This window comes from Artibeus jamaicensis, unplaced genomic scaffold, assembly GCF_021234435.1.
Source record: "Artibeus jamaicensis isolate MK-2021 breed Jamaican fruit bat unplaced genomic scaffold, CSHL_Jam_final scaffold_916, whole genome shotgun sequence".
In the NCBI taxonomy this organism is placed as follows: domain Eukaryota; kingdom Metazoa; phylum Chordata; class Mammalia; order Chiroptera; family Phyllostomidae; genus Artibeus; species Artibeus jamaicensis.
The window spans coordinates 52,486,329-52,501,244 of record NW_026522059.1 but is presented as its reverse complement, the minus strand read 5'-3'; the positions used below and the strand labels follow the sequence as shown (position 1 = coordinate 52,501,244).

At 32.9% G+C, this 14,916-nt stretch overlaps 1 protein-coding gene across 5 annotated transcripts in view; it reads left to right on the top strand.

The window, feature by feature from the left end:
* The window catches only part of RB1CC1 (RB1 inducible coiled-coil 1), a 101,965-nt gene that overhangs the window by 70,421 nt on the left and 16,628 nt on the right, over positions 1–14,916 (top strand). For all 5 annotated transcript variants that reach the window (XM_037143604.2, XM_037143603.2, XM_053661216.1 and 2 more), the window contains 3 exons: positions 5,322–5,487; positions 8,225–8,333; positions 8,438–8,681. In XM_037143604.2, coding sequence (XP_036999499.2) covers positions 5,322–5,487; positions 8,225–8,333; positions 8,438–8,681 — 519 coding nt within the window. The remainder of the gene's footprint in view (positions 1–5,321; positions 5,488–8,224; positions 8,334–8,437; positions 8,682–14,916) is intronic.

Sequence of the window (14,916 nt, the reverse complement as noted above, 5' to 3'; positions counted from 1 at the left end):
TAGTTACCAGCTTCAAAAATCCTGAGGGCCTTAACTGATTTTCCTATAGGACTTGCCAAAAGCTCCATTGGTACCCGTTTCTGCTGTAGACACATCTAGCATCTGCTGGAAAACATGGCTCAAGTGGCAGAGCAGCTTGCATGTCAGTGTGGACCTGTTGCAAGAGTGTCCCTTGCTGTGGGCTTCACACAGAATAGGTAGCCCTAAAAGTTATTTGGTAATTAAGTGAGTCACATCAGCCTACCCAAATGTACTGTATATTGTGTCCAAAATTTAGAGATGTTAACATAGCAACAGTTTGTCCCTTCACTTTACAGGGAACATCTCACAGGGCCAGATCACTGTATACTTAAAATTTTTTTTGTAGCGACAAGCTCCTGACTATTTGTAGGCTTTATTGCTCATTCTTTGGTACTTTTTTTTTCTTTTTGCCAGTATAGCTGTATTGGAATACAGAGATGCTCGTTCCTTTACCAGTTGCCTGTGACTGCTTTTGACAGAGTTGAATAGTCATCTGGCTAACATTTTTGCTAACTACCTGTCCCCCTTTCCTCTCCTCTCCAAAATGTTTGTCAACCCCTGGTTTGTACTAATCGGTATAGACAGGGAAGAAGTCACTAAATCAGTAGCTGTATGTCAGGTAGTAGCGACCTTGTTGATTTGCTCCAGTAAAGCTGTCATATGTGAAATAGATTTACTCACTACATGATAAAATTATGATAATCCATTACATGTTCTTAAATGTTTTCTATAGGATACATTAATCAAATAAAAATGTGCCAGAAATTTCCTCCTCTAGTCATTTGAAATGAGACAGTTTTAGGGATTTTACTTGGTTCTTTCTGTAGTAATAGTCCTCATTCTATGAGTAAGGGGAGAAACAGGGATTCCACATCAGTTTTTATGTCTATTTTACTGCAGATTCTGGATATAAGGAGATACCTCTTACCTACAGTGAGGAACGTACTGGGCCCAGTCTCCACTTATCACTCGATTATAAATAATCCGGTGTCATTTAGACTCCCCTCAGCCAGTGTTCAGGAGTACCCCCCCAAACTGGTTAATTACCTTCCCTGAATATGTACTTTCCTGGAAAATTACTATAGGTGTTTTTGGTGGCAGCTAAAAAAAGACAACAGTATAAAATTTTGGCATTGTAGTTGGTCACTGGCCGAGGTTTTGGAATTGAATGAGGGATGGTAAGTCCTTTGATGTAAGTTAGCTCTCTGAACAACAGATACCAAGTTTTTAAAGAACACTTTTAATAAGCCTTCATTAACCCATTCTATTGTATATAACCTTGATAGCCACCGCAAAAATTTTTCTGGATCAAACCTGATTACTGCTTTGGGCTACCTGTAATGGCACCACATCATGTCTCTGGTTAATGGTCAGTAATTGGCCTCTTGTCACTCCAGAATCCTGTTGTTCCCATTAAATTCATTGAATTTCAGTGGTCTTATGCCTGTGCTATCTCTGTCCTGCAGAGCACTACTACAGAGCTTTTTGAGGCTGTATTTCTCCAAGACTGGGTGAAGGGAGTATTCTTTGGCACCTCCCAAGGGAAATATAATTATTGCCAGTATGCCCATCACCATCATTCTTTGGATGCCTTCCTGTAGAGCAAGGGCCTGTAAGTTCTTTAAAGGGACAGTAGATATGTATGTGTATGTATTACCGCCCTTTAAATATGTAAAAACCAAGGGTAAGTGGGTTCAAACTAAAGTCTCAGTACCATTTTACACACTCAAAAATTATTGAGGACATCAAAGTGATTTTGGTTTTATGGATTATCAATATTTTCTATATTATAAGTTGAAACAAATACAAAGGATGTTTAGTCATTTTAAAATAATAAACCTACTACATGTTACCCTAAATAAGAGTTTAAATGAAAACTATTTTCTAAAATGAAAATTAATGAGAAAAATTACATTGTTTTTACATATTTGCAAATTTATATTTGGCTTAGTGGATTTTCTTATCTGCTTCTGCATTCAGTTTATTATAATATCTTTTGATTGAAGTATATGGAAAATTCAACCTTTTGCTTTTGGAGTTGGAAAGGAATATTTAGCCTTTCAGATAATTATGAATGCTTTTTTTTAAATCAGAATCTAACAACTGATTATTAATTTCATTGTAGAATATGAATCGTTATTGGATTTTGTGATACTCTTTTTGCTAATATTTCTTAACTCTCTTCACTTTTGGGTATTTTACTTATATATAATTTTGTAGCACAATAATTTGGTCATTTGGAAAACATTGGTTTATTGAGTAGTGCAGATATTGCAGATGTTGTTTTATTAACAGAAAAGTCACATTTTAAAATACATTTATGGATTTTATTAGAAAGATCTTAGGTACTGGGAAGCTTTCAAGCTCATACTAGCAGATATGTTTTCTTTTTAAAAGGTTACAGTTATCATTGATAACAACAGATTTTGTCAGTACGTTGAAACAACAGGCTCACGATCATTTTTGAGAAAATGTCTGTCAAAAACCAAAGTCTGAATAACCAAAGAATGTCATTTTTCAAATAGGAAGTATACAATGAAAACAGCTGCTAGTTCTATACACAGCCAAAACAATTATGCAAGTCCTTTGCCATGAGACATACATACTGTATAAGTGGCAGAAGTGCTTGCTTTATAGTTGTCTTTTTTTTGTCACACAAAATATTTAAAAACAATGTATACTTAATAGTTGGGATTCAATAATATAATTTTACTACATCAGGATATTTAAAAATGAACCTGCTTTCTTTTTCATTTTGAGTACCTTAAAGGATATGATGACTAAAAGTTTAGTGTTTCTGTATTTAATTTGTGTGAAGATGGCAGAAGTTATATCATCTATACAAATATCAATGAGATATAAAATATAGATCTTAGTATAATTGTGAAAATATTTTTGATCTTAATGATTTTCTGAAAGTGTTCTAGTTACCCCCATGGTTATGTGAATCAAATCACATTGATGTAGAGAAAGGTGGCAAACTTTGTGTAAAAGGCCACATTGTAAATATGTTAGGCTCTGTGAGCCACATGGTATTTGTCTGAGCTACTCAGCTTTACTGTTGTAGCCAGAGAGGAGTGAGACGATAGAAATGGGTAAAGCTTTCTAGCAAAACTTTAATTACACAAATAGGTAGTAACAGGCTGGATCTGGTCTGTAGTCCTTTGATTGCCTATCTGTGGTCTAGAGTATCTTACTTTGGCATCTTATTTTTGTTTAATGTTGGCCATTAGGTCCAGGTTTCAGGCAGTTAACCTAGCAAACTATTAATAACTGACATTGAAACTAGAACCTGTGGTCATTACATTCATACAAATAACTTTGGCTTGCTTTAGCATTTTGTTCTTCCTGATCTAATTCACATTGGATCTATTTCCATATATATTTTCTATATTCCTTCCAAAATAAATTTAAAAATCTTGGAGTTGCAATTTCTCCTTTTTTTTTTTTGTTTGTTTTAACTTTCCTTGGAACCTGCGATTTGAATGTAGCAAGATCTCTGGAAGTAATGAAATAGTGGGAGAGGTTGTTGAGAAGGATCAACTTGTTGAGAAGGAACATCAGGTATAGTGACACTGATCTCAAACAAGGGAGAAGAGGCTGCCACTGGTAAGGCAGACTTGGTGGGAGTTGAAGTGAGAAGTGGTACATCTCCAAAACCTGGCCTTTAGTCATTTGATCCCAGACAACTACAGTTGTCATCTATTCTGCCATGGAATGCCCTAGTCTACCAAAGTTCCATTTTGTACTGTTGGTGAGGTCATTACTATCTTCAGATCAAATCAGATCAGAGAATTCAAGCTTCTTATCGTTGGGGTTTTTTTTCCCACCTAGGAATATGTTTGTATCTACCTGGATTGAGCTTAGAAAACAGAACCTCTTTTAAACATTTCAAGATAAAGTGTTTAATATTGAATTAGGACTTCTTGAAATTTGGGAGAGCTGGGTAGTGAAAGTGAAGAGTAAGGGAGTCAAAGTCCTGTAAATCTAGTTTTAAAGTAATCTGAAGCACCAAAGTGTTAGTGGCTAATTAGGAAATTGCTATAATTTTTAGGAAACTTCTACCAGTAGTCTCCTGAGACACCAATAGAGGTAGCTTACTCAGGAACCCCTTATGATTCTTAAGTTGCCCACATGTCTGAAAATAAGCCATCTCTGGAGACCGAAACCCTTTTTCTTTAGCATTTCATATTTTATGTGGGTATCTTTTGTTGACACACTTGAGCCCCCCAGAATTTACTGGAAAGAGGAATCTGGATAATGTAGTTCTCAGTTTCTCTTCCATGCAGAGGAAACAACACTTCCTCCACAAGTCAGGTTTCGAAAGGGCAAAAAGTCCATTAGAAAAGTGTGCAGAGGATATGAATAGACAGATCTAAGAAGAAACACAAATAGCCTATATGTGAATAGCTGTTTGGTATCCTTGAGATTAAGAAAATGCAAAATTAAAATAACTTTTCTATATAACTGGGGAAAATTATATCAATAGTATAACATTATTTTTGAGAATTTAAAGGAAAGGGCTTTCTTATATACCTGTGTACAAAGAAAGGTGGAATATATGTATACAGTTTCCATATATCTGTAAATCTACCTACTTCACTGTTCATAGTCATACTTCCAATGAGTAGTGGATATGGATGTGGATCTGGGGGAGTATAGGAAAATTTAAATGTTTTAAAATATGGGTCTCAAAATAAGAGTTTTAAAATCCAATGACAAACAGTAATTGTGTACTAGGCCCAAGTCTAATATAGTCTGTGATAGAAGAAAGTTCAAGCATTAAGACAATCTAGTTTGTATCCAATGCAGATTTTTTAATTCCTAGAAATATAGGATATAATGGAACCTTTTGCTATACACATAATTTATGAATGGTGGCAATAGTATCAACAGAGATGCTTTATTTCAAGTTCTGTGTATAATAGTATGGAAGTTCGCAACTAATAACAAATGTATCAGCTTTTTTGAGTTCTAATTTCCAGGCCTATTAATACATGCAAAAGCAGGAATATGTAATTTTCTCCTGTTTTGGAGGGGAGTGCTAGGGAACCTTTACTGATAAAGCGAAGTATCATTTAAATTTGAGTAAATGTACATTTAAAACAGTCAGTTGACTTAGTTGCTCAAATATTAGGGAATATTTCATGAGAATATACTAGAGGGGTAACCTCTTTCTCTGATGGGATTAATTATCTACTTGGAGTAGTCTTTTTGATGTCAAATAGTTATGATGTTTGCTCTATTTTGGATTACATCTACAATTTTGAAAAAATAAATTTAATGCTCTAACTTTCAAGTTCTGCCATTGAGTCTGCCAGAGAAGATTCTTCAAGTCTAGTTGCTGAACTTCAAGAAAAGCTTCAGGAAGAAAAAGCTAAGTTTTTAGAACAACTTGAAGAACAAGAGAAAAGAAAAAATGAAGAAATGCAAAATGTTCGAACATCTTTGATTGCTGAACAACAGGTATGTTCTCCTGCCCCTTTTCATTATTTTAGGCTAAAGGTAAATATAAATTAAGAAATGTAATTTCTTTGTGCAGCTGCTGATTTGTTATATCTTAGATGTGATTTTCCTATATTGATCCTGTTAATATTTATTCAATATCTTCTTTATGCTAAAAATATTTTTTTTAAAGACATGGTCAGATGCTTCAAAATGAAATAATCCTAGATTAGAAATTAGGAAATGTGAATTAATATTTATAGTTTCTTGATTACCTATGTGGTTAAATATATCTTTTCTTCAAGATTCAGTTGTTTTTGGAAAATGAAAGTGTTTATACTAATGTGGTGCGTTCTAAAATTTTATTTTAAGTTACATGCTGATCAGTACAGATATTTTGTATTTATTACAATTTTTATTCATGATAGGGTAGTGGTAGATCACAGTTGAATAATATTGAGTGTTGCTGATTCAGTTATTAATATTGATCAGTGGTGAGTGGTAAAGCTTGTGAAGTAAGCAGGGGCCAGACCATTAAGGACTACAGGGAGCCTTGTTAGGGAGCTTGTACTTATTTCACTTAAGATACTTAGAGGAATGATACAACTGGATTATAGTCAATCGAAATTGTGCCCTTGACTGTAAAAAAAGAGTAGGGGACTGCACGACACAGGCATGTCGTGTAGGAGCAGCTGGTTGTTTGTTGCTATAATTCAAGCCAGGGATAACATTGACATACCTTTTTTTTTTTTATCTCAAGAAATACTTTTCTGAAACGGATTTTCATGTTATAGTTTACTTACACATTTAATATAATGTGTTATTTTTCTTTCCTTAAAATGGTCATTTTAAATAGTCTTTTTAGAGTTTAAAAATATCTATTGGAATAGAAAGAAAATATAGTTCAAAGCCCTTAGGAACTTTACATTTTAAGGATTGGGGAAAGAAACAGGGAAATGAGAGAAAGTAACCAGAACCAAGAAGAGACTGGCTTCATGAAGCCAATAAAATTAACTGTTCAGGGACAGGGAGTTGCCAGCAGTTTTAAGTTAGAATTATTGATGACAGGAGGTCATTACTGATGTCTTAGTTTTTTAAAAAAATCTAACTTTATACATAAAATAGATCTTTTTCACCCTCTTGACTTTCTTCTCTCTGCCCCATTTGTGAGCACATATGCAATTTCAGATTTATAAAATTAAGCTGGGGATGAATTAGCTGACTGGAACAAAAAATATAAAATTGGCAGGTAATTTAAATTTAGATCTTTTCACCTTAAGGTCTCTTTTAGTATTTGTGAAATGAAATTAGGAGCAGTGACTTCTAAAGTATCTTCCAATTCCAAATAGTTGGGGTATTAAGTGGTAATAATTTGATTCATAACTAGTCTATATGAGTGACTTGAGCCGATTTAGTTTCTATCTTAACCGGCCCTTGTTTTTCATATGCTTATTATAAATTATGTTAACTTTTCTAAAAATCTGTCCCATATTATAGAAAGAGCAATGACTAATATACTATTATAAATGTTTATTTTCTGTACATAAATAATAATATGTAGAACTGGCTTAATACAAACACATACATAATCATAACTATTCTTTTTAGGGATCTTCCTGGATGCTTTCTAGCTAAAAGTGATAGTTAACTCAGTGCTTAATGAATTCACTAATTTTGATCTAAAAATGCCATGTTCTTATTAAATCCCACTTTTTCTAACATTATTGGCATTATTCATTGGTGAAAAGATTATGACTCTTAATTTTGGAAATAGTAATGGTTGGTAGATGGTTAGAGTTGATTTAGATCATTTCATTATTCATCTGTTGCTTTTAAGTTCAGGATCTTAATAGAATCTTATAAATGAGATTTTTGACAATTTAGTCATCTTTATAAAATAAACTGTGCAATTAGGTAGGCAGTTCAGTTGGGTACATGAGCTTTATAGTAAAGTTTTCCTAAAAGTTGAATAATAACACTAGTCATTATAGAGCAGAGGTGCAGTGGCCATTGAAATATCCAGATGAGAGACGGAGATAGGATAAAATCATTCTGAAATGTTATTGTGGCAATCAAGATTTAGCAAAACCATATTTTGATGATATCCCATTTGTTTATTCTTTCCTTTACATTCCTTACTCTAGGGGACATATCAGTAAAGAAGTTGCTGCGTGAAATATCTGAGATTTTCTTGCCAATGTTCTCCTCTAGGACTTTAATGGTGTTATGACTTACATAAGTTAAGGGGAAAAAGAGGGAGGGATTTGAAGGAACAAATAGGAAGGACACAGGGACGAGAACTAAGGGGGGTGGAAATGGGAGGGAGGTGGGGAGCAAGGGGCGGGGGAGGCTGGGATGGGAAAAATAGACAAAAAACTGTACTTGAAAAATAACTAAATAAAATTAAAAAAAAAAGATTTAGCAAAACCAGGAAAATTCCAGAGGCAGGAATATTAATTTAAAAATAGGTAGGATATATAATAGCACTTGTTTATTTGTTGATTTTATTTCTTTTCCCCAAATTGTGCTTTTCTTCTGACAATAAATATGTACACAATAATATCTTAATATGGAACCAAGGACATATAATCACATTGTATTTACCACAGGATAGCATTTTTATTTAAAAATAAAGACCATTAGTAAATTGTACTTTATTCACATATAAATGTACCATGTAAATATTTGCAGGTTTATTTTTTAGCCCTAGTGCTATGTGCATGTAGATAACTTACGTACTTATCATTCTGTGTTCCAGACCAATTTTAACACTGTTCTAACAAGAGAGAAAATGAGAAAAGAAAATATAATTAATGATCTGAGTGATAAGTTGAAAAGTACAATGCAACAGCAAGAGCGAGATAAAGGTTAGTAACGTTTTGTAATTTGACATATTTAATTCCTTTTTTTTTAAGTTAACAATCATTTGAAATGTTTTATAATGATTATTTCAATTTGGGGTACTTTTCAGATTTGATAGAGTCACTATCTGAAGATCGAGCTCGCTTGCTTGAAGAAAAGAAAAAACTTGAAGAAGAACTCAGTAAGTTGCGTGGTAGCAGTTTCGTTCCTTCACCATATGTACCTACAGCTCCAGAACTTCTTGATGAAGCTTGCGCACCTGAACTCCCCTGTGAAACAGAGAGATCAGCCATTGAAACACAATATGAAGGAAGAGTGGACTCGGCAATGGACACAAGCATGATGTCTGTACAGTAAGTGCATTTTTATTCAACTTTGTAAATTACAGGCTTTTAAACCAGTAGTGTGCTTCCAAAGATGGGGAATACATTTAGCACTACTGGTTGTCCATGGCCCATATATCTAAAAGTTTTGCCACTTTATTTCTTTAAGCTATAAATATGATAGATATTTTAATGTTTCTGATTGTGTGTCTTACGAATCACCCTGGCATGTTTTCACAGGCTACCAGGTAAAGTATTGCTGTAGAAGTATGAAGCTATTCTTACTTACAGGGAGGGTTTAAACTCTGAGTTCTATAACCTGGGGACAAAATGGCATTATTATAGTGATGAATATATTCATTTTGGTAAGAGTGTGTTGTATGGAGGAAGGTAGAGTGGTTTTTTGAAAAGTAAAGATATATGTAGGTTTCTGTTTAGTTCAAAAGGAAGAAGTAGACACTGGTTAACTTGAGACCTGGAGAGGTATGAGGCTTAAGAATATACATGAAAAAATGCAACAAATAAATGTAATTTAAAAATGCAAAGCATTAAACATACGAAGAGACGATGGCATTAGAAAACAAATGACATAAGTTCAAATGTACATGAAAAAGTAAACCAACCTATGTACAAAACCTTTCAGATAAAATAAAGCATCTAATTGCATTCTATGTACAAGAAAAGCATATAACTAAAAATTATAAAAAATATTTAACATAATGTGATTGACAAAGATATATAAGACAAATAACAAAAAGAGATATAAGCCACCTAACACTAAAGGTTTTAAAAAGGTAAATAGGAACTTCTATATTAAGAGGACACAGTTAACTACAAGCAATTAATTGTTAATTTATAGGTACTTTAAAATGCTACAACCAAAAATGGAATAAAACTAAAATGAGAACTTTTTAGTGCCACTGTTAGGATAGCACACTTTTTCATCTCAAGAAACAATTAAGTAAAACATAAATGATATAAAAATATAACAAATGTAAAAGCAGTTAATTGAGTTTGTTAGATTCCATGTTCAAAGTGAAATCATGTGGTATTTGTCTTTCTCTGTCTTATTTCACTTAGCAATAATGTTCTCCAAGTCTATCCATACTATTACAAAGAGTAAAATTTTCTTTTTTACAGTTGAGCAGAATTCCATTGTGTAAGTGTCCCATAGTTGTCCATAGCCCATATATCTAAAAGCCATGCCACTTCCATCTTTAAGCTATAAATATGACAGATACTAAATACTGTACTGCTGACACGAAAAACAGAGATAGACTCATGGATGGAGAACATGTGACAGCTAGTGGTGGGGGAAGTTAGGGGATGGAGGGATTGAGCAGAAAGGAAAAAGCACTCATGGACACGGACAACAGGGTGGTGATTGCTGGGAGAGGAGGGTGTATAAGGGGGCTAAATGGTAATGTAAAAATATAATAAAAGCTATATCAAAGTAAATAGAAAAAGAAAAAAGTTAAGAAAATTAACTACATCAGTGAATCAACAAAGTCTCAAAGTTCTAAATATTGATATAATCAGGCCACCAAATATAAACAGTAATAAAAGTAACAAAATTTGCATTTCTCTGGTGATTAGTGACATTGAGCATATTTTCAAATGTCTATTGACCATATTTATGTCCTTTTTGAGAAATGTCCATTCAGGTCTTCTACTCAGTTTTTATTTGGGTTGTTTGTTTTGTTCGTGTTACTGACCTCACACCTGCCATTAATAAAACAAGTTGTTGCAACAAGCATTGTTGGTGGGATTGCAGATTGGTACAGCCACTGTGAAAAACTGTGTGGAGGTTCCTCAGAAAATTAAAAATAGAACTACCATAGGGCCCCACAATTTTACTTCTGTATTCTAAGAAATCCAAAACATTGTTTCAAAAAGATATGTCCAGTCCTTTGTTCATTGCAGCATTATTTATAATAGCAAAGATATGGAAGCAGCCTCCATGCCCATCATTAGATGATTGGGTAAAGAAAATCTGGTGGATATATATACAGTGGAACATAAACTCAGCCTTTAAAAATAATTAAATCTTAACCATTTGGTTCAAATGAATGGACCTAGAGGGTATTATGGTAAGTGAAATAAGTCAGGCAGAGAAGGACAAATACCATATGATTTTACTTACATGTAGAAATCTAAAGAACAAAATAAGTGAACAGAAAAACAGAAACAAACTCATGGATACGGAGAACAAACTCATGGTCGGCAGATGGGAGGGGATTTGTGGGGTGAAAAGGGTGGAGGGATTAAGAAGTACAATTTGGTAGTTAATAAATAGTCATTAGATATAAAGTATAACAGAATATAGTTAATGATACTGTAATAACTACATATGTATGATACACTGTGGTTACTACATTTATTGGGGCATAAGGTCACATTATAAATTATTTAAATAATGTCTAACCCCAACTTGCACACCTGAAACTAATAGAAATTAATGTCAACTGTAATTGAAAACAAAAGTAGTAACAAAAACAGGAGTTTATACATCAGGAAGTTTGTATGTCTATATATTCATATCCGTACATAGACATTGATAAGAAAATGGAAACTGAGTTACTCAAGACTAAACAAATGTATCAAAAATGATGATATAGCCTTGTCTGCTGTGGCTGTGGATTGAGTGCAGCCTGTGAACCAAAAGGTTGCCAATTCCATTCCTGGTCAGGGAACATGCCTGGCTTGTGGTCCAGGTCCCCAGTTGGGGGGGCTCCCAGTTGGGGGTGAGAGGCAACCAACTGCTGTTTCTCACATCATTGTTTCTCTCCTTTTTCTCCCTCTTCCTCTCTCTAAAATAAATTCTTTAAAATCTTTTTAAAAATTGACATATAATGAAGGTGGTACACTGGGAGAACTATACAATTTCAAGTATATTTATTTTTAAAAAATGGAATAAAAAGTAAATGAGCTATGGTAAACAAAATATGATTAAATAAAAAAGTACCAATAAGATTGTGAAATGAGTAGGATTATAACCACAAGTATTGTTTTAAACACTGTAGAGAATAAGATATGGTTTAATCTCACTTTTGAATTAGATGTGGAAAATTCTAGACAATTTTAGCATATTTAATAACAATGGAATATGAAAATGTATTCAACGTGACTCTGGAGTATTTTAGAAATACAGTAATAATAGTTCAACATCAGAATTCTCTTAGTGTAACTATATTCACTGATCACATGAGAAGGTTTATATGGTCATCTTAGTAAACATAGAAGTGACAGTTGATAAACATCAGTGCCCATTAATTAAAAATAACATTTTTAAGAAAACTTTGCAAACTAGGAATAGAGGAGAACTTTCTTAATTTGAGAGACTACATGTGAGAGTGAGACACTTATATATAGCAAACATATTTAATATTGAAATATTTAGAAGCATTTTTCATAATTTAGGAAGAATGCTGTCACCATCACTGTTCATCAAGACAATAAATAAACAATAAAAACTGGCAAGTAAAATCTGAACTGTCATCATTGTATGTAATATTCTTTGCAAACCACAAATACCTAACAAATTATTAGAACTAATAAGACTACCTTGGAATATAAGTGATTGATAGCAAAAAGGCAGTTTGTATATTTATTAGCAAAAGCTGATTTGAATATACATAAAAGATTCCAGTAAGTGTTTAGGAAAATGATTTGTTACCAGTAAATTTAACAAAAATGTACAATACCCTTGTAGAGAAAAATGATAGAATTTTATGAAAGATTAAAGGGCTGAAGGTTAAAGATAGATGGAAATACAGTGTTATAAAGATACCATTTCTCTTCAGTTTTATTCAGTTATTTAATTGTTACCCAATTAAAATTGCACTGGGATAACTTAGGTAAAATCTGCTGTTGGATACTAAAATTCATATAGAAAAATAAGCATGCAAAAATAGTTGATAATATTTTCAACAACTTTATAGTAAATAGGATTATATCCTGGTAGTCTTAGACTATAAAGACAGTAATTAATTCACCATATTGTTGGTAAAGTCACAAATAGATTATGAGAATTGGTAGTCTTGAAATAAACTCATGGGTATGTGAAAATTTTTTATTTTCAATTTGGAAAGAGAAATGGGACGTGGGAGTAACATATTTGACATTACATACCAAAATTACAGACATATTAAAGATTCAAAATTAGTTTAACCAGTAGAATTTCTTAAAAGAGAGTATTCTGCATGTGTGGTAGGGAAATATAAGGAAAAGACTAATAAGTGTTATTATATTAAAATTTAAAATGAGCACAGTGAAAGATACCATAGAGCTCAAAAGGTAGGTGGTTAATGTTTAACAAATGAAAGATAAAATTACTAAACAATTAATGCCAATTTTTCAGTCTTTCAAAAATATTGAATACAGAGAACTCTTTCCAACATACTTTTTGAGGCTAGTGTTATGATGATAGCAAAATCTAACAAATACATCTCAAGAAAAAAGTAATCTCTCCATTTCTCTCCCTCTAGAACACAAGGAAATTTTTTAAATTCGATGGGTATGTTTAGTTCCTTGGTTGTGATAGTATTAATGAGTGTATGCATATGTTCATAGTCATCAAGATGTATATATTGAATGTATGTAGTTTTTTGCATATCAATTATACTTCAGTAGAACTAAAAAAAATAAATGCTTGGGTTAGTAATGCAAACATGGTCTATTCCTGATTCCTTGTTGCATGTGCTAGGTTCCTGCTTATTTCAGCCTAATTTAGAAATCCAACTTAATTTTCTGTTTGTGTTTCTAAAGATGTTAAAACAAAACTATTCATTTTAGAAAAATTAAAAACAGATTAGCACAGTCATCTTTAAATTGATTCTCTAAATAAGCAACATCAAAATTACCATTAAATTTTTTAGAAATTAAAATCTTGGACCCATCTAGTGCTACTGAATTAGAAACTCCACATCAATAAATTTATTTCAACTATGGTAAGAAAATATTTCTTATGACTTTGGATCCAGATGTTCTCAACAACAGCAAAGACAAACTGAATCTATCAATATCAAAAGGGATTCTTACTGTGTTTATATTAGGAATGCAAATTTGGTTTAACACCTGAAAATCAATATGTATAATATATCATATCAGTATCAATAGATGAAGAGAAAGCATTTGATAAAATACAGCAACCTTTCATTATATAAACATTCAACAAACTAGTAATTGAAGAAAACTTCTTTATCTTAATAAAAGGCATAGATGAAAACTCACAACTAAGATAATAAAAAAGGTTAAAGATTGAATGCATTTTTCCTAAAATCAAGAAAATGAAAATGGTCCACTCATGCTACTGATCTTCAACGTTGCACTCGAAGTTTATGAAGGGTGCTTAGGCAAGAAAAAGAACCTATTGGCATCCCAGTTGTAAAGGCAGAAGTAAAACTCTATTTCATCTATATCTCTTTTATTTAACATAATGTTGTATATGGCCAGTTCTAAGGATTCCACTAAAAATCTATTGGAGCTGATAAACTAATTTTGTAAGGTTGCACAATACAAGGCCAGTAGATAAAAATCGATTGTCTAGCATCCTATCCAAAAATGAAATTAAGAAAAATTCTTTTTATGACATCATCAAAATGATAATATTTAAAAATCAAAGATCAAGTCAGTTCTTTATCACTGTAGATTACAAAACACTGTTAAAAGAAATTAAAGAAGACCTATAAAGACAGCTTCATATTCTATTGGCAGATTTAATCTTAAAGTGGCACTACTCCCCAAATTGATCTTCAGATTCACCACAATTTCTGTTGAGATGGCCCCCCCCTTTTTTTTTTCATAAGTGGACGAGCTGATCATAAAAGTCATATGGAAATGCAGGAACCCAAAATAGCCAAAACAATCTTGAAAGTGAAGAGTTAAATTGGAAACAACATGCTGGGGTTTTTTTGTTTGTTTGTTTTTCTTTTTAATTTTCAGAGAGAGGGGAAGGAATAGAGAAAGAGAGGGAGAGAAACATCATTTGAATGACTTTTGGCGACCCCCAGCCAAAGACCTGGCCCACAACCCAGGCATATGCCCTGACCAGGAGTTGAACTGGCGACTTTTCAGTTCACAGGCCAGCGCTTGGTCCACCAAGCCATACCAGCCAGGGCTGAAAACAGCATGCTCTTTTTTCAAAAACTAATACTGTGCTAAGACAGTGGTGCTAGACATATATGTATGTCCATCCAGAAATAGTCCCTTATATTTATTGTCAGTTGTACTCTCCTTGCATCCTTGCATTATTGTCAAGGGGGCT